Source organism: Oncorhynchus gorbuscha, linkage group LG15 (assembly GCF_021184085.1).
Source record: "Oncorhynchus gorbuscha isolate QuinsamMale2020 ecotype Even-year linkage group LG15, OgorEven_v1.0, whole genome shotgun sequence".
NCBI lineage: Eukaryota > Metazoa > Chordata > Actinopteri > Salmoniformes > Salmonidae > Oncorhynchus > Oncorhynchus gorbuscha.
In genome coordinates this window covers 80,691,421-80,719,333 of record NC_060187.1, presented here as the reverse complement: position 1 = coordinate 80,719,333, position 27,913 = coordinate 80,691,421, and the positions used below count along the sequence as shown (strand labels likewise).

The 27,913-nt window shown below is 47.2% G+C and overlaps 1 protein-coding gene across 2 annotated transcripts in view; it reads right to left on the bottom strand.

Moving 5' to 3' along the window:
- The window catches only part of LOC123998189 (ADAMTS-like protein 4), a 100,822-nt gene extending 84,317 nt beyond the window's left edge, over positions 1–16,505 (bottom strand). Inside the window, exons 1-4 of one of the 2 annotated variants that reach the window (XM_046303202.1) lie at positions 16,072–16,505; positions 14,556–14,619; positions 1,649–2,301; positions 157–1,045 (exon numbers count right to left, since the gene is read on the bottom strand). In XM_046303202.1, the coding sequence (XP_046159158.1) occupies positions 157–1,045; positions 1,649–2,301; positions 14,556–14,619; positions 16,072–16,094 (1,629 nt within the window). In that variant the 5' untranslated portion in view covers positions 16,095–16,505. The remainder of the gene's footprint in view (positions 1–156; positions 1,046–1,648; positions 2,302–14,555; positions 14,620–16,071) is intronic. The other variant, XM_046303203.1, reaches the window with a different exon arrangement.
- Positions 16,506–27,913: the final 11,408 nt, after the last annotated feature.

Below are 27,913 nucleotides of genomic sequence, written 5' to 3'. Positions count from 1 at the left end.
ACTAACTCTACACTCATACAGGAACCACCTCCTAGTTAACTACTGGTGTTACTAACTCTACACTCATACAGGAACCATCACCTAGTTAATACTGGTGTTACTAACTCTACACTCCAACCACTGAGGCATTTCAAGACCCAAGGCATCTGCTCTTACCTGTGAGAAGCACCGACGATACTCATTCTCTGCTCCTGAACACCTGTAGTTCTGGGGGGGTAATCTCTGTCCCCCTGTCTCCCCCTCGGCCAGGGGGTGGGAATGCTGCTGATGTTGCAGGGGGTAGATGTTGGGTTGGGGGGGTCCAGGGTGAGGGGATTGGAGCTGAGGGTTGAACCCATAGGGGGACTCTCTCTCTCTGTGCTGGGGAGAGGAGTGGTGTCGAGGGGGGGAGTAGGGGTGAGAGAGAGAAGGGGAGTAGGGGTGAGGCAGAGGGGGGAGGGGAGGAGGGGCGCGTCTATCAATGACTCTGTCGTGGTTGGGCTGGAAGGGAGAGAGCCTGTGTGAGTGAGGGAGTGTCGAGGGCACTCTCTCTCTTTCTCTCCCTCGCTCCCTCCCTCGCTCCGCAGCAGCTTGTCTCTGTCTGTGAGTGTCCGTGTCCCTCTGTCCATTCCTTTCTGGTTTAGCTATGGTTGTCATTATTAATGCCTTAGCGACAGGTGACTCCGTACTCTCCCCCTCTGTCTTCCTTTCCTCCTCTCTCCTCTCATGCTCCCTCTCTCTCTTCCTTTCCTCCTCTCTCCTCTCATGCTCCCTCTCTCTCTTCCTTTCCTCCTCTCTCCTCTCATGCTCCCTCTCTCCCCTATTCCCTTTGTGGTTCTTGCTTCCCTCTCTCTCCTTCTCTCCCCTCCTCTTCTCTTCTCCTTCTCCAGATCTGTCCATTTGGTCAATGTTAACAGTTCCCTCCTGCCCCTCGGTCTCTAGTACCAGGGTGGCTATGGTAGCATTGCTGTGCTCAGTGTGGCGGGCCTGCCGGTTTTGCCGGTGTAATGGCAGAGAGAAGGGAACCCTGCCGTAACCAAACTGACCCGGACGGATAGAAGAGGACCTGCGAGAGAGAGAGAGAGAGAGAGAGAGAGAGAGAGAGAGAGAGAGAGAGAGAGAGAGAGAGAGAGAGAGAGAGAGAGAGAGAGAGAGGAGGGGGAGAGGGGGAGAGAGAGGGGGAGAGAGAGACAGAGAGAGAGACAGAGAGAGAGAGAGAGAGAGAGAGAGAGAGAGAGAGAGAGAGAGAGAGAGAGAGAGAGAGAGAGAGAGAGAGAGAGAGAGAGAGAGAGAGAGAGAGGGAGAGGGGGGGTTAGACAGGGAAATATTAGACATGATGACAGAATTCTTATCTGCCCTTAAAATTATTGACATTATCCACAACTGGAGCCAACAGCTTACAGCCTACAGTGAGAGTTAGAGGCAGAGCACAGGAGAGTGAGAGCCCTAAGGAGTCTATCTGTATGGAGGTCATGATATTGAGCAAAACTAGTGATCTAATGGCACAGCAACTCACACTCCCATGACTCACATCGACCAAATGACTCAACTCATACTACTAACGCCTTAACAACAACGTCTTAACATTTACATGGCGTCTAAAACAACATTTACACAACATCTACAGTAAACAGTTTCCTTGCCAACACGATCATCCAATCATACTCACCTACTAGCAGGCAGAGCCCCCCTATTGGGCAACACTGACCTTCTGCTGCCACTTCCTCCCACCCTCCCTGTTCCAGGATTGGTTGGCCGGCGGGCGGCCTGTGCTGGTTGGCTGTAGCTGGATGGGGGGGCAGGAAATGAGGGGGAGCGATAAACAGAACCTGGCTCCTGATTGGGTGATGAGAATTCCGGGCGATAGAGGGGAGACGTGGGATTGGAGGACTGCGCTGGCACAGCTCCTGCCCCTCCTCCTATAGGAGTGTCCCGATAGAGAGACAGTCCTGGGTTCTGATTGGATGATGGGAGTGAGGGGGGATAGAAGGGGTCTGGCTGTCTCTCTGTCCCTCCCCCACCTCCTCCCCCGTACTGGGATGGCTGGTTGCTAGAGTAATGAGGGGGGTAGAAGGGGTGGATGGCGGAGATGACAGAGCCATGGTTGGGACCCCCTGCCCGCCCTGGGAGGAACGATGAACCCCCCCAGATTGGAGGAGAGTGGGAGAGGGGTGGGGTTAGGGGACGGGGAGGGGCTTCACACTTTCTGGTTCTCTGTGACACGCCCACTCCACAACTCTGAGAACATCCTGACCACTCCTCCCAGGCAGACCACACCCCCTCCGGACTATTGTCCACCTGCCGAGATCTTCTGCCCGTCGCCTGGAACACAAACACATACACACAAGAACACATCAGACATATGATAAACCAGCCAGGTCACCCGTGATACAAGTCAGTACTAGACCATCCATCCATGTCTAGTCCATCCATGTCTGAGGATGTTGGGAGATGATGTGGGAACCAGCCACTAGGGCCAACAGTGAGTGCTGTTACATTCAAGGGTGTTGCGGACAGGGATGGTGGATGGACGTCTGCCTCTGATGCAAAAGATTGCATGTTGAAATCCAGTGATAGAAAGTTGTTTTTGAAGTTTTTGTTTTAAGCCAATCCCAAACCTTAACCCTTACCTTAACCATTCAGAGTTCATGCCTAACCTTAAGATTTCTGAGTTCATTCCTAAACTTAACCCTAACCTTAAAAATGCAGTTAATGCCTAAAGAGGAACAAAATTGGTTACAGGAAAAACAAAAATAATTGGCGGTACTTATAAGAACAAACAAGTGTAATGTTATACAAGAATAAAGCGAATTGGATGGAAAATGGTGGAAAATGGTGGAAAATGGTGGAAAATGCACAAGTGTTTTCTTGAATCTTTATCATAGAAATGTTACCAAAAATAGTCATCCATGATTCACCAAATTATATTTTGAAAGCTACATATTTTAAGCATAATGTTTTCTTTTCAGTCTCCTCCATTTCCACTGAATGATGTTAACTGTAAAGATATATTTCCTAAAATAAATTCTCATTTTGTCTGTCATAGGTGAAGTGTACCTATGATGAAAATTACAGGCCTTTCTCATCTTTTTAAGTGGGAGAACTTGCACAATTGGTGGCTGACTAAATACTTTTTTTGCCCCACTGTATATCAGACCTTTTTTGATGTACTGTAATGAACTTCGTCTGTTGTTTGTAGAGAGTCAGACCGAAATGCAGCGTGTAGGTTACTTATGACTTTTAATGAAGAAAATAGCGGAACATGAAATAACTGAAAATACGAAAACAACAAACGAGAGAAACTAATTACAGCCTATCTGGTGACTAACACAGAGACAGGTACAATCACCCACGAAATACAGCGCGCACTCAGGCTACCTAAATACGGTTCCCAATCCGAGACAACTAGAATCAGCTGACTCCAATTAGGAATCGCCTCAGGCAGCCAAGCCTAACTAGACACACCCCTACTAATACACACTCCCAATTAATACAAACCCCAATACGAAATACAACATATAAACCCATGTCACACCCTGGCCTACCCAAACATATAACAAAAACACAAGATACAATGACCAAGGCGTGACATGTACTCAAATATCAAATATAAGAGGAGTAAAACAAGGCTGTCCGTTGTCTCCATTTATTATGTCCATTGAAATGCTAGCTATTAAAATGAGATCCAACAAGAACATCAAGGGGTCAGAAATCCAGGGGATAAAAGTGTCAATGTGCCGGTGACTCAAGATTTTTCTGAAGTCCGCAATATGGATCCCTGCACAGTTTCAATGAAGATCTTGATCACTTTTCTAGCCTCTCTGGACTAAAACTTAATTATGACAAGTGTACCATATTACATATTGGATCGTTAAAAGACACAGTGTTTACATTACCTTGTAGTTTACAAATAAAATGGGTGGATGGTGAATTAGACATATTTCGTATTCACAACTCAAAAAATATAAATGAACTTACCACAATCAATTTCAATAAAAAGTTAGCAAAAATAGATAAGATTCTGCAACCATGGAGAGGCAAACACTGATCTATTTATGTAAAAATCACATTGATTAACTCTGGTCCGATCACAGCTTACTTACTTACTAATGGCACTGCCTACTGCAGACGAGTTGTTTTTTAAATCATATGAGCAAAAAATATAACATTTTATTTGGAATGCTAAACCAGACAAAATGAAATGTGCCTATTTATATAATGAATATGAGTTTGGGGGGCTAAAATGATTCAATATTAAAGCTTTAAACCTCTCACTAAAAGCTTTACTCATACATAAATTATATTAAGACCCAAAATAGTTATCCAGTAGATTATTAAGAAAGGTTCATCCTTTTTTCAAAAATGGCCTTTTTGCCTTTATACAGATTACAACTTCTAATTTCCAAGAAGTTGTAATTTTCTGTAATTGAAAATGACATTTAGTTTAAAGTATTGCCCTTTCTTAAACAAGCCATAAAACGCTGGTTACAATTTCAGTTTTATCCTCAAGACAAGATAGAACAAATATTAAAACAAATGTTATGGTTTAACTCAAATATACTGATGAATAAAAACACATTCTTTATGGATTTAATTGGTATTATATTTATTAATGATATTATGAATAAAAACGGTGGAGCTATGAGCAGGCATTCCAATATATTTTCAATAGCTGCTATCGAAAATATATGAGAATGTCTGCTCAATCCAAACTTACAACCAACTGATTGCAGCATTACCACAAATATGGAGGAGGCAAGTGGAAAGGGGAGAAGGTAACAAACTTGTTTGCTTGCCATAAATTAAAGATACAAATTGGGTGAAAGGAATTGGCATAAATAGATAATATAGCAGTTTCATTTTGAGGCCCAAAATGTTGACAGCTGCGCCATACAGGATGTAAATAAATGGGCAGAGATTTAGATGAACCGATTCCATGGCACATGGTTTATGAACTGGTACAAAAAAACAACACTTCCAGTTTTTCAATTTAAATTACTATACAAAATTCTTGCCACCAACAGAATGCTATATATACGGGGCATACAACAATCTCAGCTCTGTAGATTTTGCTGCGATGTGTCACGCCTTGGTCATTGTATTTTATGTTTTTGTTAATTGTTTGGTAGGCCAGGGTGTGACATGGGTTTATATGTTGTTTTTCGTATTGGGGTTTGTAGCATTTGGGATCGCGGCTGATTAGGGGTGTTGTATAGGCTTGGCTGCCTGAGGCGATTCTCAATCAGAGTCAGGTGATTCTCGTTGTCTCTGATTGGGAACCGTATTTAGGTAGCCTGAGTTTCGCTTTGTATTTCGTGGGTGATTGTTCCTGTCTTTGTGTAGTTGTTCACCAGATAGGCTGTAATAGGTTTCTCGTTCCGTTTGTTGTTTTTGTATTAAGTTATTTCATGTATCGTTTCGTTTTCGTTCATTAAAGATCATGAGTAACAAACACGCTGCATTTCGGTCCGACTCTCTTCCTTCAACAGACGAACGCCGTTACAGAATCACCCACCACTCACGGACCGAGCAGCGTGTTAACAGGCAGCAGCGAAAGGAGGACGTTATGGACGGTAGAGGCATGGAGTATACGACGTGGGAAGAAATCGACAGGTGGGCGGCCGACCCAGAGAGAGTGCAGGAGCCCGCCTGGGATTACCTGGAACAATGCGAGGAGGGCTATAGGCGAATGGAGTCGAAAAGGAGAACACGGCGGCGCAGAGCGAAAACCGAAAGTCACCCCAAAAAAATTATTGGGGGGGGGCTCAGGGAGAGTATGGCTGAGTCAGGAGATAGACCTGAGCCAACTCTCCTTGTTTATCGTGAGGAGCCAAGGAGGAGACCAGATCCAGAGCCGGTGTTAGAGGTGAGCGAAGCAGAGACTGTGAAGGAGTTAATGGGGAAAGTGGAGTGGAGAGTAATGAGGGAGTTGCTAGCTTGGTGCTATAGATACAATATTCGTCCGACGGATCGTGTCGGGGATTTGATAGCACCTGAGTTAGCGCTCTATACTCAACCTGCGGTGCGTGTTAGTCGGCTGGTGAAGTTGGTGCCAGCCTCACGCACCAGGCCTCCTGTGCACATCCCTAGCCTTGCACGTCCTGTGCCCACACTGCTCTCAAGATCTCCTGTACGCCTTCACGGTCTAGCTCATCCTGTGCCACCTCCACACTCCAGTCCTCCGGTGGCAGCTCCCCGCACCAGGCTTCCTGTGCGTGTCCTCGATCCAGTACCACCAGTTCCAGCACCACGCACCAGGCCTTCAGTGCGCCTCGCCTGTTCAGCGCAGCCAGCATTTTTCTCCTCTCCTGCGCTGTCGGAGTCTCCCGCCTGTTTAGCGCAGCCAGAGCCTTTCTCCTCTCCTGCGCTGCCGGAGTCTCCCGTCCGCCCAGCGCCGCCAGCGTCGCCAGTCTGCCCAGCGCCGCCAGTGCCGCCAGTCTGCCCAGCACCGCCAGTGCTCCCAGTCTGCCCAGCACCGCCAGTGCTCCCAGTCTGCCCAGCGCCGCCAGTTCTCCCAGTCTGCCCAGCGCCGCCAGTGCTCCTAGTCTGCCCAGCGCCGCCAGTGCTCCCAGTCTGCCCAGCGCCGCCAGTGCTCCCAGTCTGCCCAGCGCCGCCAGTGCTCCCAGTCTGCCCAGCGCCGCCAGTCTGCCCAGCGTCGCCAGTCTGCCCAGCGCCACCAGCCTGCCAGGATCCGCCAGAAGTGCCAGTCAGCTAGGATCCGCCAGTCTGCAGGGTGCTGTCAGCCTGCATAAAGCAGCCAGAGATGTCAGCCTGCATGAAGCAGCCAGAGCTGTCAGTCTGCATAAAGCAGCCAGAGCTGCCAGTCTGCAAGGAGCTGCTAGTCTGCAAGGTGCTGCCAGCCTGCATGGAGCAGTCAGAGCTGTCAGCCTGCATGGAGCTGTCAGTCTGTATGAAGCAGCCAGAGCTGTCAGCCTGCATGGAGCAGTCAAAGCTGCCAGTCTGTTCGAAGCAGCTAGAGCTATCAGTCTGTAAGAAACAGCCAGAGCTGTCAGTCTGCATAGACCAGCTAGATCCGCCAGTCAGCCATGATCTTCTAGATCTGCCAGACAACCAGTCTCTTCCAGATCTGCCAGACAACCAGTCTCTTCCAGATCTGCCAGACAACCAGTCTCTTCCAGATCTGCCAGACAACCAGTCTCTTCCAGATCTGCCAGTCAACCAGTCTCTTCCAGATCTGCCAGACAACCAGTCTCTTCCAGATCTGCTAGACAACCAGTCTCTTCCAGATCTTTCAGTCAACCAGTCTCTTCCAGATCTGCCAGTCAACCAGAATCTTCCAGATCTGCTAGTCAACCTGAATCTTCCAGTTCCGCCAGCCAGCCAGGATTTACCGGAGCCTACTACCTGCCTGAGCTTCATCTCAGTACTAGACTTCTTCTCAGTACTGGGCTTCCTCTCAGTACTGGGCTTCCTCTCAGTACTGGCTTCCCCTCTGTCCCGGGCTGCCCCTCAGTCCCGGGCTGCTTCTGTCCCGAGCTGCCCCTCTGTCCCGAGCTGCCCCTCTGTCCTGAGCTGCCCCTCTGTCCCGAGCTGCCCCTCTGTCCCGAGCTGCCCCTCTGCCCTGAGCTGCCCCTCAGTCCCGAGCTGCCCCTCAGTCCCGAGCTGCCCCTCAGTCACGAGCTGCCCCTCAGTCCAGTGGGGATCTGGGTGAGGACTATTAGGCCATGGTCGGCGGAGAGGGTGGATTATCCCAGGACGCGAAGGGGAGGAACAAGGACATTAATGGAGTGGGGTCCACGTCCCGAGCCGGAGCCGCCACCATGGACAGACGCCCACCCGGACCCTCCCTATGGTTTGAGGTGCGTCCGGGAGTCCGCACCTTAGGGGGGGGGGGGGTTCTGTCACGCCTTGGTCATTGTATTTTGTGTTTTTGTTAATTGTTTGGTAGGCCAGGGTGTGACATGGGTTTATATGTTGTTTTTCGTATTGGGGTTTGTAGTATTTGGGATCGTGGCTGATTAGGGGTGTTGTATAGGCTTGGCTGCCTGAGGCGATTCTCAATCAGAGTCAGGTGATTCTCGTTGTCTCTGATTGGGAACTGTATTTAGGGAGCCTGAGTTTCGCTTTGTATTTCGTGGGTGATTGTTCCTGTCTTTGTGTAGTTGTTCACCAGATAGGCTGTAATAGGTTTCTCGTTCCGTTTGTTGTTTTTGTATTAAGTTATTTCATGTATCGTTTCGTTTTCGTTCATTAAAGATCATGAGTAACAAACACGCTGCATTTCGGTCCGACTCTCTTCCTACAACAGACGAACGCCGTTACACGATGAGACAGAATCACTACATAATTTATTCTGGTATTTCCCCTATGTAGCTTGTTTCTGGTCACAGGTTCAGGAATGGTGAAGAAAATCACAACATTGTCACGCCCTGGTCATTATATTTTGTGTTTTTGGTATATGTTTGGGTAGCCAGGGTGTGACATGGGTTTATATGTTGTGTTTTCGTATTGGGGTTTGTAGTATTTGGGATTGTGTATGATTAGGGGTGTGTCTAGTTAGGCTTGGCTGCCTGAGGCGATTCTCAATTGGAGTCAGCTGCTTATCGTTGTCTCTGATTGGGAACCGTATTTAGGCAGCCTGAGTTCGCGTTGTATTTTGTGGGTGTTTGTACCTGTCTCTGTGTTAGTCACCAGATAGGCTGTAATAAGTTCACGTTCCGTTTGTTGTTTTCTTTTACAGTTATTTCATGTACCGCATTTATCTTCATTAAAGTCATGAGTAACCTACACGCTGCATTTCGGTCTGACTCTCTTCATACAACAGACGAACGTCGTTACAGAATCACCCACCACTCACAGACCGAGCAGCGTGTGAACTGGCAGGATCTGAAGGAGGACGTTATGGACAGCAGAAGCATGGAGTATACTACGTGGGAAGAAATCGACAGGTGGGCGGCCGACACAGAGCGAGTGCAGGAGCCCGCCTGGGATTCCCTACAGCAATGCGAAGTGGGCTATAGACGTATGGAGTCGAAAAGGAAAGCACGGCTACGCAGAACGAGAACCGAAAGTAACGGGGGAAAGCGCAGAGAGAGAGTGGCTGAGTCAGGAGTCAGACTTGAGCCTACTCTCCCTGTTAATTGTGAGGAGCAGCAATATGAGGACTTCTGGTCTTGGGAGATGATATTAGACGGAAAAGGACCCTGGGCGCAGCCGGGAGAATATCGCCGTCCCAAGGAGGAAATAGAAGCAGCTAAAGCGGAGAGGCGCAAGTATGAGGAGGCAGCACGGCGACGCGGTTGGAAACCGGAAAGTCACCCCAAAAAATGTATTGGGGGGGGGGTATAGGGGAGAATAGTTATGCCAGGTAGGAGACCTGCGTACCGTTGGGCTAGAGAGACAGGGCAGGCACCGTGTTATGCTATGGACCGCACGGTGTTTCCAGTGCGGGTGCAGAGCCTGCTGCGGCACATACCAGCCCTTCCTATTGGCCGGGCTAGAGTGGGCATCGAGCCAGGTAAGCTTGGGCAGGCTCGGTGCTCAAGAGCTCCAGTGCGCCTGCACGGTCCGGTCTATCCAGAGCCACCTCTACACACCAGTCCTCCGGTAGCAGCTCCCCGCACCAGGCTTCCTGTGCGTGTCCTCGCGCCAGTACCACCAGTTCCAGCACCACGCACCAGGCCTCCAGTGCGCCTCACCTGTTCAGCGCAGCCAGCGCTTTTCTCCCCTCCTGCGCTGCCGGAGTCTCCCGCTTGTTTAGCACAGCCAGAGCCTTTCTCCTCTCCTGCGCTGTTGTAGTCTCCCGCCTGTTTAGCTCAGCCAGAGCTTTTCTCCTCTCCTGCGCTATCGGAGTCTCCCGCCTGTTCAGCGCAGCCAGAGCCTTTCTCTCAGTACTAGGCTTCCTCTCTGTACTGGGCTGCCTCTCAGTACCGGGCTTCCCCTCAGTACCGGGCTGCTTCGGTCCCGGGCTGCCCCTCTGTCCCGGGCTGCCCCTCTGTCCCGAGATGCCCCTCTGTCCTGAGATGCCCCTCTGTCTCGAGCTGCCCCTCTGTCCCGAGCTGCCCCTCTGTCCTGAGTTGCCCCTCTGTCCTGAGCTGCCCCTCTGTCCTGAGCTGCCCCTCTGTCCCGAGCTGCCCCTCGGTCCCGAGCTGCCCCTCGGTCCTGAGCTGCCCCTCAGTTATGTGGGGATCAGGGTGAGGACTATTAGGCCATGGTCGGCGGAGAAGGTGGATTATCCCAGGACGCGAAAGGGAGGAACTAGGACATTTATGGAGTGGGGTCCACGTCCCGAGCCGGAACCGCCACCATGGACAGACGCCCACCCGGACCCTCCCTATGCTCTTCAGGTGCGTCCCGGAGTCCGCACCTTAGGGGGGGGGGGGTTCTGTCACGCCCTGGTCATTATATTTTGTGTTTTTGGTATATGTTTGGGTAGCCAGGGTGTGACATGGGTTTATATGTTGTGTTTTCGTTTTGGAGTTTGTAGTATTTGGGATTGTGTATGATTAGGGGTGTGTCTAGTTAGGCTTGGCTGCCTGAGGCGATTCTCAATTGGAGTCAGCTGCTTATCGTTGTCTCTGATTGGGAACCGTATTTAGGCAGCCTGAGTTTGCGTTGTATTTTGTGGGTGTTTGCACCTGTCTCTGTGTTAGTCACCAGATAGGCTGTATTAGTTCACGTTCCGTTTGTTGTTTTCTTTTACAGTTATTTCATGTACCGCATTTATCTTCATTAAAGTCATGAGTAACCTACACGCTGCATTTCGGTCTGACTCTCTTCATACAACAGACGAACGTCGTTACAAACATTCATTTAAAATTAACCATACAAATAGCAGTTTTGGGCGATTTTTAATAAATAAATAACATAAGAATACTCGTAGGAAAGGCTTTCATCTTTAGCTCACAATCTGTGGATACTATAGAATTAGAAAGATTCAAAATGTATGTAAAACATCACAGTACAATTTAAGGTGAATGCACCAATTTGTAAGTCGCTCTGGATAAGAGCGTCTGCTAAATGACTTAAATGTAATGTAAATGTAATTTTAAAATATATGGCACATGGAAATCAAACTGAGGGTGATAGGTGGGATGGGCTGAGAGTGGCTGAGGAGCGGGATTAAAGAGCTGAGGTCTATAGTGATAGGTGGGATGGGCTGAGAGTGGCTGAGGGGCGGGATTAAAGAGCTGAGGTCTATAGTGATAGGTGGGATGGGCTGAGAGTGGCTGAGGGGCGGGATTAAAGAGCTGAGGTCTATAGTGATAGGCGGGATGGGCTGAGAGTGGCTGAGGGGCGGGATTAAAGAGCTGAGGTCTATAGTGATAGGTGGGATGGGCTGAGAATGGCTGAGGGGCGGGATTAAAGAGCTGAGGTCTATGGTGATAGGTGGAATGGGCTGAGAGTGGCGGGATTAAAGAGCTGAGGTCTATAGCGATAGGTGGGATGGGCTGAGAGTGGCTGAGGGGTGGGATTAAAGAGGTGAGGTCTATAGTGATAGGTGGGATGGGCTGAGAGTGGCTGAGGGGTGGGATTAAAGAGCTGAGGTCTATGGTGATAGGTGGGATGGGCTGAGAGTGGCTGAGGGGTGGGATTAAAGAGCTGAGGTCTATAGTGATAGGTGGGATGGGCTGAGAGTGGCTGAGGGTGGGATTAAAGAGCTGAGGTCTGGGATTAAAGAGCTGAGGTCTATGGTGATAGGTGGGATGGGCTGAGAGTGGCTGAGGGGTGGGATTAAAGAGCTGAGGTCTATGGTGATAGGTATGATGGGCTGAGTGTGGCTGAGGGGCGGGATTAAAGAGCTGAGGTCTGGGATTAAAGAGCTGAGGTCTATAGTGATAGGTGGGATGGGCTGAGTGTGGCTGAGGGGTGGGATTAAAGAGCTGAGGTCTGGGATTAAAGAGCTGAGGTCTATAGTGATAGGTGGGATGGGCTGAGTGTGGCTGAGGGGTGGGATTAAAGAGCTGAGGTCTGGGATTAAAGAGCTGAGGTGTATAGTGATAGGTGGGATGGGCTGAGTGTGGCTGAGGGGTGGGATTAAAGAGCTGAGGTCTGGGATTAAAGAGCTGAGGTCTATAGTGATAGATGGGATGGGCTGAGTGTGGCTGAGGGGTGGGATTAAAGAGCTGAGGTCTGGGATTAAAGAGCTGAGGTCTATAGTGATAGATGGGATGGGCTGAGAGTGACTGAGGGGTGGGATTAAAGAGCTGAGGTCTATAGTGATAGGTGGGATGGGCTGAAGTGTGGCTGAGGGGTGGGATTAAAGAGCTGAGGTCTATAGTGATAGGTATGATGGGCTGAGTGTGGCTGAGGGGTGGGATTAAAGAGCTGAGGTCTATAGTGATAGGTGGGATGGGCTGAGTGTGGCTGAGGGGCGGGATTAAAGAGCTGAGGTCTATAGTGATAGGTGGGATGGGCTGAGAGTGGCTGAGGGGTGGGATTAAAGAGCTGAGGTCTATAGTGATAGGTGGGATGGGCTGAGAGTGGCTGAGGGGTGGGATTAAAGAGCTGAGGTCTATGGTGATAGGTGGGATGGGCTGAGAGTGGTTGAGGGGGCGGGATTAAAGAGCTGAGGTCTATGGTGATAGGTGGGATCGGCTGAGTGTGGTTGAGGGGCGGGATTAAAGAGCTGAGGTCTATGGTGATAGGTGGGATGGGCTGAGTGTGGCTGAGGGGTGGGATTAAAGAGCTTTTTGTTTGGTAATGTATTATTGTTATATGATTACTTTATATAAAAGTACATGTATGTCAAATGTGTATGTAAAATGTATATGTAAAATGTATATGTAAAATGTATATGTAAAATGTATATGTAAAATGTATATGTAAAATGTATATGTAAAATGTATATGTAAAATGTATATGTAAAATGTATGTGTAAAATGTATGTGTAAAATGTATATGTAAAATGTATGTGTAAAATGTATATGTAAAATGTATATGTAAAATGTATATGTAAAATGTATGTGTAAAATGTATATGTAAAATGTATATGTAAAATGTATATGTAAAATGTATATGTAAAATGTATGTGTAAAATGTATATGTAAAATGTATATGTAAAATGTATGTGTAAAATGTATATGTAAAATGTATATGTAAAATGTATATGTAAAATGTATATGTAAAATGTATGTGTAAAATGTATATGTAAAATGTATATGTAAAATGTATATGTAAAATGTATATGTAAAATGTATATGTAAAATGTATGTGTAAAATGTATATGTAAAATGTATATGTAAAATGTATATGTAAAATGTATGTGTAAAATGTATGTGTAAAATGTATGTATACATAGCAGAAAAACTGTAAAAGAAGGATGATGGGTTAACAAAACACTTTAAAAATACAGATAAATGCCTAAACTTACCCTTAAACACTTTGAAATTTGATGTTTGGAACATCTTTGAAGTTTGACGTTTGAGAAACATGGATGAACGTCTAATTCTGACGTGATACTGTGAGAGCTGGTTGGATAAACATGTAGTAAACATGTAACAAGTGTTTCCTAGACAGGCCTCTCTAGTTCTGTTGGCCCCTGCCTGAGCAAATCTGCCTTCAATTGGTGTCAAAGTTTCAGTGCCAGAATCCCTAGATGTTGTTCAGCGGGCTAGGAAATAGAAGACGTCTGAGCTAAATTCACTTATGCTGGCAGCAGCGATAAAGCAGTTTTATGAACTGAGGAATAAAATCATCAACCTTGTGGAATATGGATGGATGGCCTTGTGGAAGTGCTGTGGCATATCCAGCTCTGGCCTGGCATGCTGAACCCAGTGTGCTGTGTAACAGGCAAGGCTTTGATGTGTTCCTCTGTGGATCTGTTGAAATGTTTTTCATTTCAGAACTCAGAGCTGTGTGTGTTTGTGCCTTGTTGGCAGAACAGCAAGAGACCTGAACAAACGTTTCCATTCAGCAAAAACCAAAACATGAGTCTGAGCACGACCACTCTGAGAACATACATGCCAGTATGTGTATGGAATAGTAGGTGTATGGACATTGTGTGTGTGTGTGTGTGTTCTATTTCTGAGCATGTCCAGGGCTACAATAGGTCAAATAACGGCCACACCTGTCTCTGTCTCTGTCTCAGTCTCTGTGTCTGTCTCTGTCTCTGTCTCTGTGTCAGGGGACCACTCCGCCACCAGGGGACTTCGGTAATGAGTGACATCACAAAAACACAGCTGCCACAGAGCCGAGACCATTACTGACTCACGACCACTGACCCGGGCCCGATCTGCCCACTGGTGCTCACACAGTGAGATGGTGCACCACTCACTGCAGGCTTTCATGGGTTGGTCCACCAAATCAAATCAATTTATAAAGCCCTTCGTACATCAGCTGATATCTCAAAGTGCTGTACAGAAACCCAGCCTAAAACCCCAAACAGCACGCAATGCAGGTGTTGAAGCACGTTGGCTAGGAAAAACTCCCTCGAAAGGCCAAAACCTAGGAAGAAACCTAGAGAGGAACCAGGCTATGAGGGGTGTGCCGGGTGGAGATTATAACAGAACATGGCCAAGATGTTCAAATGTTCATAAATGAACATGAACCCTAAACTAGGATTACAGACACTAATCGCCTCAAATCACCATCACTATGGTAAAACCACTGCTCACCTTCTTCTTCTCAGCCTTGGTCAGAGAGGATGTGACTGCCACAAAACCCCACAGCACATAAACCCTGAGAGAAGGGTAGGGAAGAGAGAGAGAGGATATAAAAAGGTGAGGGGGATAGAGAGAGGAAGAGTGAAGAGGGGTTTAGTAAACAGAACCAGATATGATGAGTTTCCTTACAGAGGATGTATTATGGGGATACACTGTGTATCCTCATATCCTAAGACTATCAAAACGCCTCAGTAGCTTCATAAATGATATCATTTAATAGTCAACACATACTTCTCTTTCCCTAACAGTCCAGAGCCTGTCTAGTAGCTGTTTAATAAACGTTCTGTCATGAGTAATAGCACCGTGCATAATGTGTTTTCTTTCATTATAGGACATACTGTAAAACTAATTCTCAGCAGTTCAGTTGACATTCTTTCGAATGTTCCAGATCTAGCTATGTTAGAGGTGCACACCATGCGTCGTTTTTTCCCGGCGCCGCGTGTGAATTCAGGAATAACTGTTTCTTTGACCTGGCGGTTCAGCAGCGGTTCAGCGGCATCACAATCAATCTGACCGCGCCGAGAAGGTGCAAACAAACTAATGCGTCCAAACATCAGCCGTGTTTTTCCTCCCACCTGTCCACACCCTGTGGCTTTTAAACACACAAGCCCACATCCAAACGCAATCACTCGCAATCCCAAATCATCATGTACACTTGTTTTAATAGTTTGAAACTTGGAGAGTGGGGCCTCTGGCTTTGGTTTATATTGGCCACATGATTATAGGTTCCTTTAAAGTGCTTTTATATAGCTACAAACTCAGGACGCGGACGCATGAGCACTGGGCTAAAGTAGATCATTTGAGATGCACCAACACAATTATTGTGTGAACTGTGAAGACACACCACAAACCCATAACATCACCGCAATCACAAATCCGCAGGCCACATGTGACCGCTGTGACTAGTGCAGTTTCTCCAATGTGTGTACCGCCGCCGTCTCCCCTCCGACTGAAACCCTCCCCACAGTCCCCAGGCCCACACTAGACTAAACAATTATCCCAAAACCACAGACAAAGGTCCCGCACACAACAGATCCGCTCAGCCTGAACTAACGACCCCCAACCCGCGTCCACGTTTCTCTTTACAGTGGCACATTGTAGAATAAAAACGGAGAGCGAGAGAAGGTGGACAGGGAGAGAGAGTGGGAACTGTTACAAAATCTGCCCAGACACAGTGAGTTTTAACCTCAACCCCAGCCCGAGGGAAAATTCCTTCTACATATCGTGCCGATGCAACGCAACACATGCGCGTGTACGCTTCACTTATATGCTATAGCACACACAGGATCTTTATTTACAACAGTTGAATTTTCAACAGTTTTAAATGCGTATAGATAACATTTACTTACTGTACACTACTACACTTACTGTAGGCTACATCACCACTGAAATAACATTTGGTTAGAAAGCTTTCGCACACATGAAAGCGTGGAGCAGGTTATCGGTCAGTAGAGTCCCCCCAATTTACCTGTACAGAAACCTGAGACGCATTCTCTCGGTGGCCTCGCCCTGAAGTATTTCCCCTCCGGTAACGACTTTCTGACCACCGTATATGTGTTTTTGTTGATTCCCGGGGTGAGTTATTATCCGTTCCTTTCGGTGATAGTCAGAACAACCGCTGTGTATTCTGTGTGGCTGTGAGAGAAGGTTCCTTCGCGTGCTCGCTCTCTCTCTCTCTCGGTCCCCCTCGTGCTGTCACACTCACTCACTCCTCCCTGGATTCGGATCAGGGAAGGGTTTCAGTTTTTTTCTCGTTCACCCGACAACTTTTTTTGTCCTTGTTTTAAACTGGTGTGACGTCTGGCAGCCGGGGGGCCTGAAGGGGAGAAAAGGAGCGATACAAAATGGACAGATTACACAACTCTCTCTCTCCCTTCCATATCACATACGCACACACCAAACTGCGGGCACCACTCTGACTAATCTATAATTGAGTAACTGAGAGCCGCTTTCTGAGTTGCACAACAACCCTCTATAAGAATGTTCTATTGTACAGACTTGTTCTGATCACTAATAATCATCAACTCATTGTTGACAACTGCTCAGGGAGCTCAGAGTTGGCAGCGCTGACAGTAGCACCCCGTGGCGCGCACGCAACCCCCTTATTGTTTTAGAGCCAATAAATTAAATTAAAACAATTACAAGACTATTGTTTTACAACATCGAATATAAAAAATCATTCCACAGAACTGTATCAATCATGCAAATATCTTATGAGAATAGTCGACAGACCAAACAGACACACCCACATAGTTTATTGTTATCAACTTCTGAAATGTCCGTCTTTGTGGATGTTTTAGTTCTGATGTGTTTGTTATTGGCGTGCATCGGTCCCAACCCGTTTTTATAACCGGTTCAATCAGGAATAGAAGCGACATGGTACAGCGCGCGAGCGTTCCCGAGGGAAACCATTGACCGCGTTGCGTTCCAAATCTGGAGGGGAGATAATACAAGTGGACCCAAAGCGCAGCGCGCGCGGTACCACATCAGAGAGAGAGAGTGGTTGGGGAGCGGTTGAGGAGCAGAGGGGTGGCGATGATTTTCGGGTCAAAAGCATAACTGGAACTGGCGCGGCAGTAAGTTTAGTGACATTATTTGTTGTCTGCAAACACCGATAAGACTGGCCTGAGTGAATAGTCACTGCCTCCGGCTGCGTTTGCCACAGGTTTATGAGTTAAACACTAGAGAGAGAGAGAGAGAGAGAGAGAGAGAGAGAGAGAGAGAGAGAGAGAGAGAGAGAGAGAGAGAGAGAGAGAGAGAGAGAGAGAGAGAGAGAGAGCGGGAGAGAGAGAGGGAGAGAGAGAGGGAGAGAGAGAGCGAGAGAGGGAGAGAGGGAGAGAGAGAGCGAGGGAGAGAGGGAGAGAGAGAGAGATGTGTGTATGGGTATGTATGATCTAACACAGAGCTACTGGTCTCAGAGGACAGTGTGCTTTTTTTGGCCAGCAGAAATACAACATGACTACAGTACAGAGATGGAGATTAGCTACATCAAACACTGGTCTAAGCCAATCTAAAGCCTGAACCACATTATACAACTGGCTTATGATTACATCTGTCACACTAACATTCTGTTGTATGAAATGATGAGGATAAACACACACACACACACACACACACACACACACACACACACACACACACACACACACACACACACACACACACACACACACACACACACACACACACACACACACACACACACACACACACACACACACACACACACGCACGCACGCACGCACACACGCACGCACACACACACACACACACACACACACACACACAGTATCACAGGATGTAGCCTATACTGTAACTAACTACACTGTATTAGAGAGTGTGTGAAAGACCTGCTGTCGTATTGATACTCAACAGAACTGATCCATTATCAAAGCGTAACAACAGGTTGTGTTTGTGTGGTCACCATGGTAATCTCTCCAGTGCTGTGTGCCCTTCTCCATCGCTCTCCCTTTCTGTCTTGTTCTCGCTCTCTCTCTTCACCCTCCTGACCCTTTCTCCACACCCTTTTCTATATTCCTCTTGATTATTCTCTCTTCTCTATTTCTCTCCATCCCTCTTCCTGTATCTCAGAGGCAGTAACCAGTGTGTGGGACCTGTTGGACACGCACGGCCAACCACACAGCCCTGATTAGCAAGCAATCACCATATCACACAAGAGGGTGTGTGTGTGTGTGTGTGGTATATAACTGTAGATCTGTTATTTGTCTCGGGTGGCTGTAGTGAGTAATAGCACTGTGGTCCGGGGCAGTTCCACCCCAGGGGAACAATAACCCCCTCACCCTAACTACCTCTGCACCCCTTTGCTACCTCACACACATAGACACTACACACCTCGGGCATTCTTACTCTTGCCACATACTCTTGACCCTTTCATTGCCAGAGTGCTAAGTTTAATGAGGCTTTCTGGGAACAGGAGAGAGAGGGAGAGAGAGGGAGAGAGGGAGAGAGAGACAGAGAGAGAGAGACAGAGACAGAGAGAGAGAGAGAGAGAGAGAGAGAGAGAGAGAGAGGGAGGGAGAGGAAGAGAGAGAGAGAGAGAGAGAGAGAGAGAGAGAGAGAGAGAGAGAGAGAGAGAGAGAGAGAGAGAGAGAGAGAGAGAGAGAGAGAGAGAGAGAGAGAGAGAGAGAGAGAGAGAGAGAGAGAGAGAGAGAGAGAGATTTGACATGTCTCTATTCCTTTGGAACTTTTGTGAGTATAATGTTTACTGTACATTTTTTACTGTTTATTTCACTTTTGTTAATTATCTATTTCACCTTCTTTGGCAATGTAAACATGTTTCCCAAGTCAATAAAGCCCTTTGAGTTTAATTGAAAGGGGGTGGGGGGGCTCGGGGTCTAGACTGGCAGCCATATCAACAGGCATGGAGAGTCTTATATAAACCTTTACCCAGGGGAAGGCTGACCTAATACTACACTACACACACAGAGAAGGGGTAATGAATTAGAGAGAGAAAGGGGCCCAACGTTAGAGGGCGAGAGGGTGGAGGCAGAAAGGGGTAAAAAAAAAGAGGGGGAGACAGTGACAAAGAGGGGGTAGAGAAAGAATGAATGACAGAGCGAGACAGAGCCTTCTATGCCATCAACAAGGAAAATCAAATTTGACATACCACTAGGATATGGCAAAAAATACTTGAATCATTTAGAGAACCCATTGCCCTTTATGGTTGTGAGGTCTGGGGTCCGCTCACCAACCAAGATTTCACAAAATGGGACAAACACCAATTTGAGACATTGCATGTAGAATTCTGCAAAAATATCCTCAGTGTACAACGTAAAACACCAAATAATGCATGCAGAGCAGAATTAGGCCAATACCTGCTAATTATCAGAATCCAGAAAAGAGCTGTTAAGTTCTACAACCACCTAAAAGGAAGCCATTACCAAACCTTCTTTAACAAAGTCATCACCTACAGAGAGATGAACCTGGAGAAGAGTCCCCTAAGCAAGCTGGTCCTGGGGCTCTGTTCAGAAACACAAACAGACCCCACAGTGCCCCAGGACAGCAACACAATTAGACCCAACCAAATCATGAGAAATCAAAAAGATAATCACTTGACACATTGGAAAGAATTAACAAAAAACTGAGCAAACTAGAATGCTATTTGGTCCTAAACAGGGAGTACACAGTGGCAGAATACCTGACCCAACCTTAAGGAAAGCTTAGACTATGTACAGACTCAGTGAACATAGCCTTGCTATTGAGAATGGTTGCCATAGCCTGTCTTCTCTTGAGAGCCAGGTTTGCCTATGTGCACACTGCCCACAAAATGAGGTGGAAACTGAACTGCATTTCCTAACCTCCTGCCAAATGTATGACCATATTAGAGATGTATATTTCCCTCAGATTACAAATCCAATTTTGATAAATTCCCATATCTATTGGGTGAAATACCATCGTGTGCCATTACAGCAGCAAGATTTGTGACCTGTTGAAACAAGAAAAGAGCAACCAGTGAAAAACAATCACCATTGTAAATACAACCCGTATTTATTTATTTTCCCTTTTGTACTTTAACTATTTGCACATTGCTACATTATATGATATTTGAAATGTCTTTATTCTCTTGGAATATTTACTGTTCACTTTTGATTGTTTATTTCACTTTTGTTTATCCAGTTCACTTGATATTCCCTTGAAACATATGTTTCCCATGCCAATAAAGCCCCTTGAATTGAATTGAGAGAGAAAGAGAGAGAGAGAGACTTCTGTGAGTTTAATGTTTACTGTTAATTTTGATAGTTTATTTCACTTTTGTATATTATCTACTTCACTTGTTTTGGCAATGTTAACATATGTTTCCCATGCCAAGCCCCTTGAATTGAATTGAAAGAGCTGGAAAGGGAAGGAGGGAGGAGGGAGGGATTTGTCTGGGTCAGATGGAGTCAATATTTGTTCCATTCCAGAGGCATCTTATAGATGGATCAAAGAGGAGGACTGTGTATTCTTAACAGAGTGGGAAAAGAGGTAAAGGAAAGAATAGCTGAGTCTGAACAGAAGGAGAGAGGGAGGAAGGGAGGGTAGTTGGACAATAAGTGAGGTGGCCAATAGAATGGGTGGTCTTTTGGCAGGTGAGAGAAGGCTAGGAGGGGAGGTAGTGTCTATCACAGGAAGTTGGTGGCATCTTAATTGGGGAGGACGGGCTCGTGTTAAATGGCTGGAGCGGAATCGGTGGAATGATATAAAATACATGTGTTTGATACCATTTAATTGGCTCCGTTCCAGACATCATTATGAGCTGTCCTCCACTCAGCAGCCTCCTGTGGTTCCACTCTCTCTGTCTGTCTCCACATTAACACATTACCTTCACACCCACCAAGGGGAGTTTGCATTGGAAGACTCAAAACACAGCTACATGTGTAGGATCTTAATTTGACCTATATTGTCACAGTTTAGTGCATAATGTTGCTTGATCAGTGGTTAGGCTATTGGCTGGCCAAAAGTAGACTACATGAAAAGTTCAATACTGATATATACAATACTGTGTGTTAGTGTGGGCTCTCAAGGAATTTATGTAAATCACAAAGCTGATCTGCATTTGGGGCGGCTGCATAGCCTAGTGGTTAGCGCGTGACACTTAATTTAGTATGATATGTTACGTCATGAATGGAATTGCGGTCGTTCCATATCATAACACTTTGAGGACGTATAATATCATACGTTTTAACCAGTCATACAATAGCATATGAAGCATAGAAGGACATTCTGATGTGGTTTGGTTGGGCTAGGACATTCTGATGTGGTTTGGTTGGGCTAGGACATTCTGATGTGGTTTGGTTGGGCTAGGACATTCTGATGTGGTTTGGTTGGGCTAGGACATTCTGATGTGGTTTGGTTGGGCTAGGACATTCTGATGTGGTTTGGTTGGGCTAGGACATTCTGATGTGGTTTGGTTGGGCTAGGACATTCTGATGTGGTTTGGTTGGGCTAGGACATTCTGATGTGGTTTGGTTGGGCTAGGACATTCTGATGTGGTTTGGTCGGGCTAGGACATTCTGATGTGGTTTGGTTGGGCTAGGACATTCTGATGTGGTTTGGTTGGCTAGAAGGACATAGTGGGAAGTTCACTGTGAAGCGTTGACAGACCACCAGTCAGATCGGTCTCCAAAACTGTTCCCCACTTTCTCTCTTTCTCTGCTCTGTCCCCCTTCCTCCCCTTCTCAAAAATGTCTCCCCCCCCCCTTTAGGGCGATGTCACACATTTCCATCTACTATATTCTGTAGCATTCCTACAAGCACTTGTACACACACTGATCACTTGGTCCTGTTTTTACCCCCAACAAATGTAGTTATGTTATGTCAAAGGTTAAATATGCAGGCGTAAGTGTGTGCAGGCGTAAGTGTATGCAGGCGTAAGTGTGTGCAGGCGTAAGTGTGTGCAGGCGTAAGTGTGTGCAGGCGTAAGTGTGTGCAGGCGTAAGTGTGTGCAGGCGTAAGTGTGTGCAGGCGTAAGTGTGTTATTTGTGCAGGTCTGTGTTATTTTGTCTTCTCTCACTATTCTGTCCCTCTAATCGCCACATAAATCTCCAGTGTCTCCAGTGTCTCCAGTGTCTCCAGTGTCTCCAGCCACGAGTGATTTGGATAGCGACATGAGAAATATCAGAACACGTGGGCTTTCCACACAGGTTGGCACCAGGTCACACAGCAGAATTCAAAACCGATGGCCTCTCTTTTCTCTTTCTCTCATTCTCTCTCTCGCTCTTTAACCCTCCACTTGCCTCTTTCTGTCTCTTTCATAAAGCCGGAATTTACCTCCAGCTAGCTGCTTCGAGAGGAGTCATACAGTAAATATTTATAAAGCGGAAGAAAGCAGGTTTATTCTCGCCGTCTCCTAAACTAGTCCAAGCCTCCTCGCCTCCTAACCTTCCTCTGAACTGAGAAGAGAACTCGCTCTCCCTCTTGGCATCATCTCACCACGCTGGGGAGAGAAAATAAACCAAACGCCTCTCTCACAGGGTGGTTGGAAAGAAGAGACAGACGGGCCGACACACACACACTCTTTTCAACTTCGATCCTTGCTCCTGTCAAATCATTCTTTCTTTCCATCTCTCCTCCTCCTCTCTCTCTCTCTGCTGAGAAGAGGATAGGAAATCAGGTCAGCTGTGTGTTGTTGAACATAGCAGACATATTTGAGAGCAAAGTGAAGCCAGAACTAGAACTGTACTTCACTGTACCGAGGTGTATGTGAGGGTGCATCCATTACTGGCTATATGCAGGGCCTCTCCAGACCTGGCACTTTCATTGGGTTTGTGTGTGTGCAAGCGTAAATGTGTGTGTGTGTGTGTGTGTGTGTGTGTGTGTGTGTGTGTGTGTGTGTGTGTGTGTGTGTGTGTGTGTGTGTGTGTGTGTGTGTGTGTGTGTGTGTGTGTGTGTGTGTGTGTGTGTGTGTGTGTGTGTGTGTGTGTGTGTGTGTGTATGCCTCCACGGGCATGAAACCTTCACAGATCATGTGTGTTTGTGTTTGTGAGAGTGTGTGAGGGTGCATCCATTACTGGCTACAGTGGCTTGCGAAAGTATTCAACCCCCCTGGAATTTTTCCTATTTTATTGCCTTACAACTTGGAATTAAAACACATTTTTGGGGGGTTTGCATCATTTGATTTAAACAACATGCCTACCACTTTGAAGATGCAAAATATTTTTATTTTATTGAATCTTTAAGTCATACCACAGATTCTCAATTGGATTGAGGTCTGGGCTTTGACTAGGCCATTCCAAGACATTTAAATGTTTCCCCTTAAACCACTCGAGTGTTGCTTTAGCAGTATGCTTAGGGTCATTGTCCTGCTGGAAGGCGAACCTCCGTGCCAGTCTCAAATCTTTGGAAGATTGAAACAGATTTCCCTCAAGAATTTCCCTGTATTTAGCGCCATCCATCATTCCTTCAATTCTGACCAGTTTCCCAGTTCCTGCCGATGAAAAAACATCCTCACAGCATGATGCTGCCACCACCATGATTCACTGTGGGGATGGCGTTCTCGGGGAGATGGGAGGTGTTGGGTTTGATCGTTTTCGTTGATGGCCAAAAAGCTCAAATTTAGTCTCATCTGGCCAGAATGCCTTCTTCCATATTTTTGGAGAGTCTCCCACCTGCCTTTTGGTGAACACCAAACGTGTTTGCTTATCATTTTCTTTAAGCAATGGCTTTTTTCTGGACACTCTTCCGTAAAGCCCAGCTCTGTGGAGCGTACAGCTTAAAGTGGTCCTATGGACAGATACTCCAGTCTCTACTGTGGAGCGTTGCAGCTCCTTTCAGGGTTATCTTTGGTCTCTTTGTTGCCTCTCTGATTAATGCCCTCCTTGCCTGATCTGTGAGTTTTGGTGGGCTGCCCTCTCTTGGCAGGTTTGTTGTGGTGTCATGTTCTTGCCATTTTGTAACAATAGATTGAATGGTGCTCCGTGGGATGTTCAAAGTTTCTGATAGTTTTTTATAACCCAACCCTGATCTGTACTTCTCCACAACTTTGTCCCTGATCTGTTTGGAGAGCTCATTGGTCTTAATGGTGTCGCTTGCTTGGTGGTGCCCCTTGCTTAGTGGTGTTGCAGACTCTGGGGCCTTTCAGAACAGGTGTATGTATACTGAGATCATGTGACAGATCATGTGACACTTAGATTGCATACAGGTGGACTTTATTTAACTAATTGTGTGACTTCTGAAGGTAATTGGTTGCACCACACCTTATTTAGGGGCTTTATGGCAAAGGGGTTGAATACATCTGCACGCACCACTTATCTGTGTTAGATTTGATTTTTTAAGAAGTTATTTTTTTCATTTCACTCCACCAATTTGGAATATTTTGTGTATGTCCATTACATGAAATCCAAATAAAAACATTTAAATTACAGGTTGTAATGGAACAAAATAGGAAAAATGCCAAGGGGGTGAATAAGGCACTGTATACACAGGAGGATTGGAGAGACAGCCACCTGACTGGGAGAGACGGCCACCTGACTGGGAGAGACGGCCACCTGACTGGGAGAGACGGCTACCTGACTGGGAGAGACGGCCACCTGACTGGGAGAGACGGCCACCTGACTGGGAGAGACGGCCACCTGACTGGGAGAGACGACCACCTGACTGGGAGAGACGGCCACCTGACTGGGAGAGACGACCACCTGACTGGGAGAGACGACCACCTGACTGGGAGAGACGACCACCTGACTGGGAGAGACGGCCACCTGACTGGGAGAGACGGCCACCTGACTGGGAGAGACGGCCACCTGACTGGGAGAGACGGCCACCTGACTGGGAGAGACGGCCACCTGACTGGGAGAGACGGCCACCTGACTGGGAGAGACGGCCACCTGACTGGGAGAGACGGCCACCTGACTGGGAGAGACGGCCACCTGACTGGGAGAGACGGCCACCTGACTGGGAGAGACGGCCACCTGACTGGGAGAGACGGCCACCTGACTGGGAGAGACGGCCACCTGACTGGGAGAGACGGCCACCTGACTGGGAGAGACGGCCACCTGACTGGGAGAGACGGCCACCTGACTGGGAGAGACGGCCACCTGACTGGGAGAGACGGCCACCTGACTGGGAGAGACGGCCACCTGACTGGGAGAGACGGCCACCTGACTGGGAGAGACGGCCACCTGACTGGGAGAGACGGCCACCTGACTGGGAGAGACGGCCACCTGACTGGGAGAGACGGCCACCTGACTGGGAGAGACGACCACCTGACTGGGAGAGACGGCCACCTGACTGGGAGAGACGGCCACCTGACTGGGAGAGACGACTGGATCAAATAAAGATTTTAGAAAGCGTCAACGACCAGATCTGGACAGAAATTGGGAAATATGATTGGGGGGGGGGGGGGGTAGAGGGGAGTGGGCTTCTATGTGTGTGTGTGTGTGTGTGTGTCTAGTGATCAGTGCGGGTGGGCCCATGGTTTGGTGTATATCCAGCAGAATCCTTACAGCTGATTTATTCCCCCAGTCTGTTTCTCAATAAGGAATTAATTTCAAGGGACTGAAGCTGGGCAACTGGAGCGTGTAACAGTGAGCTACACCGCTCCAACTAAGTGTTTGTGTGTCTTCCATCCACCACACACACCCGTCAGAAATAATAATAATAATATTTCCTTCACTAATTGGCTTGCCCCTATCCAAACATTACCAGCCAACCCACACGCCCAGCGAGAGAGAGGAGAGAGAGAAGAGAGAGAAGAGAGAAGAGAGAGAGGAGAGAGAGAAGAGAGAGAGAAGAGAGAGAGAGAGAGAGAGAGAGAGAGAGAGAGAGAGAGAGAGAGAGAGAGAGAAGAGGGAGGAGAGAGAGAGGAGAGAGGAGAGAAGAGAGAGAAGAGAGAGAGAGAGAAGAGGGAGGAGAGAGAGAGGAGAGAGAGAGAAGAGAGAGAGAGGAGAGAGAGAGAGAGAAGAGAGAGAAGAGGGAGGAGAGAGAGAGAGGAGAGAGAGAAGAGAGAGAGAGAGAAGAGGGAGGAGAGAGAGAGAGGAGAGAGAGGAGAGAGAGAAGAGAGAGAGAGAAGAGAGAGAGAGAGGGAGAGAGAGGAGAGAGAGGAGAGAGAGAGGGCTCTACACTGCTAGGTTGTTGTCACTGTTTGCTGCAAAGGCCAACAGACCTCCTGTTATTGTTTTCAGTGGCTGGACTCTCAGCCACCTGGCAGCAAACTCTCTCTCTCCCTCTCACACACACACTATTGATTGCTATCCCCGTGAGGACCAAAGAATTGATTCCCATCCAAAATCTAACATGAACCTTAATTCTATCCCTAATCATAACCCTAAACCTAATCCCTAAGCCTAAAATAGTATTTTTCCTCAGGAGGCCAGTAAAATGGGGACCGGCAAAATTAATTTTCCTTGTTTTACTATCCTTGCGAGGACTTCTGGTGCTCACAAGGATAGTTAAACATACATACACACTCATACAGGAAGGTTATTTTTACAGGAGGTGCAGGGGAAAGGGAGTCCAGGCACAGGGGTCTATTTCAGGTCCACGTCCCACCAATCATTGTCTGACAGGTTCTCAGTGATACCAGCAGAACAGAACAGTACCACCATGAGGACGTCACATCACCGTTCTGTTTGACTTCCTCTGGTCACGGTCACCCTGCACCCTTCCCACAGAAAGGATGACCTGAAACTGGAGTGTGTTCCATATGGCACCCTATTCCCTTTATAGTTTACTACTTTAGACCAGAACCCACAGGGCTGTGAACTACATAGGGAATAGGGTGCCATTTGGGACTGAACAAAGGGAATAGGGTGCCATTTGGGACAGGTCAAATGGTAATAGGGTGCCATTTGGGACGGGTCAAAATGGGAATATGGTGCCATTTGGGACACGCAGGAGTTAATATGGTGCCATTTGGGACAGGTCAAATGGAATATGGTTCACTTTGGGACAGGTCAAACGGGAATAGGGTGCCATTTGGGACAGGTCAAAATAGGAATCAGGTGCCATTTGGGACATATCAAATGGAATAGGGTGCCATTTGGGACATGTCAAATGGAATAGGGTGCCATTTGGGACATGTCCAATGGAATAGGGTGCCATTTGGGACATGTCCAATGGAATAGGGTGCCATTTGGGACATGTCAAATGGAATAGGGTGCCATTTGGGACAGGTAGAAGGGAATATAGTGCCATTTGGAATGCATCCTGGGTCATTTATGTACCTGCCTGAACTTGAAGGCTACCTACTATATATATAAATAAACAACCCTCTAAACAAATGATTTAATTTCATCCTCTTATAGGCTTATTGACATGTTACATTATAGTCTATAGGCAGTCCTAGGACTGGAGATGGTGATCTATACCATCCTTTGTTATTGTCTTTAACATCAAAAGGTCCACCTCTCTTTCTGCCCCACAACCCACCTCTCAACCCCCTGGCTAAAAATAATTTCAGAATGAACTCTGTGCGACTCGAACTGTCAAATGAAGGATTGCTTTGTGTGTTCAGGGAAAGCAACTAGAGTACAGTGAGAGGAAGAGTAGGGAGAAAGAGATTAGGGAGAGAGAGATAGGGTAAGGAATGCTGTGAGGAGGGTAGAGTGACCGACTGATGAGCTTGTAGTCATCAGTAACTAATGGTTTTGGGAATGTTCACTGATACTAATGGTCCATGTCACCACTCTGGAACTACTGTGGACCACAGCAACAACCAACTCCCCGGCTTTAATCATTTCAGAGAAAGAAAGTCATTCAAGAGGGGGACAAGGAATATAAGGCATTTATCCTGCGTATTGGATATAAGCCTCATTCTTTGGTCTGTTTTAAATCGCCTGACCGTTAATCTGTGTGATTGGAACGTGGGGCCAAGT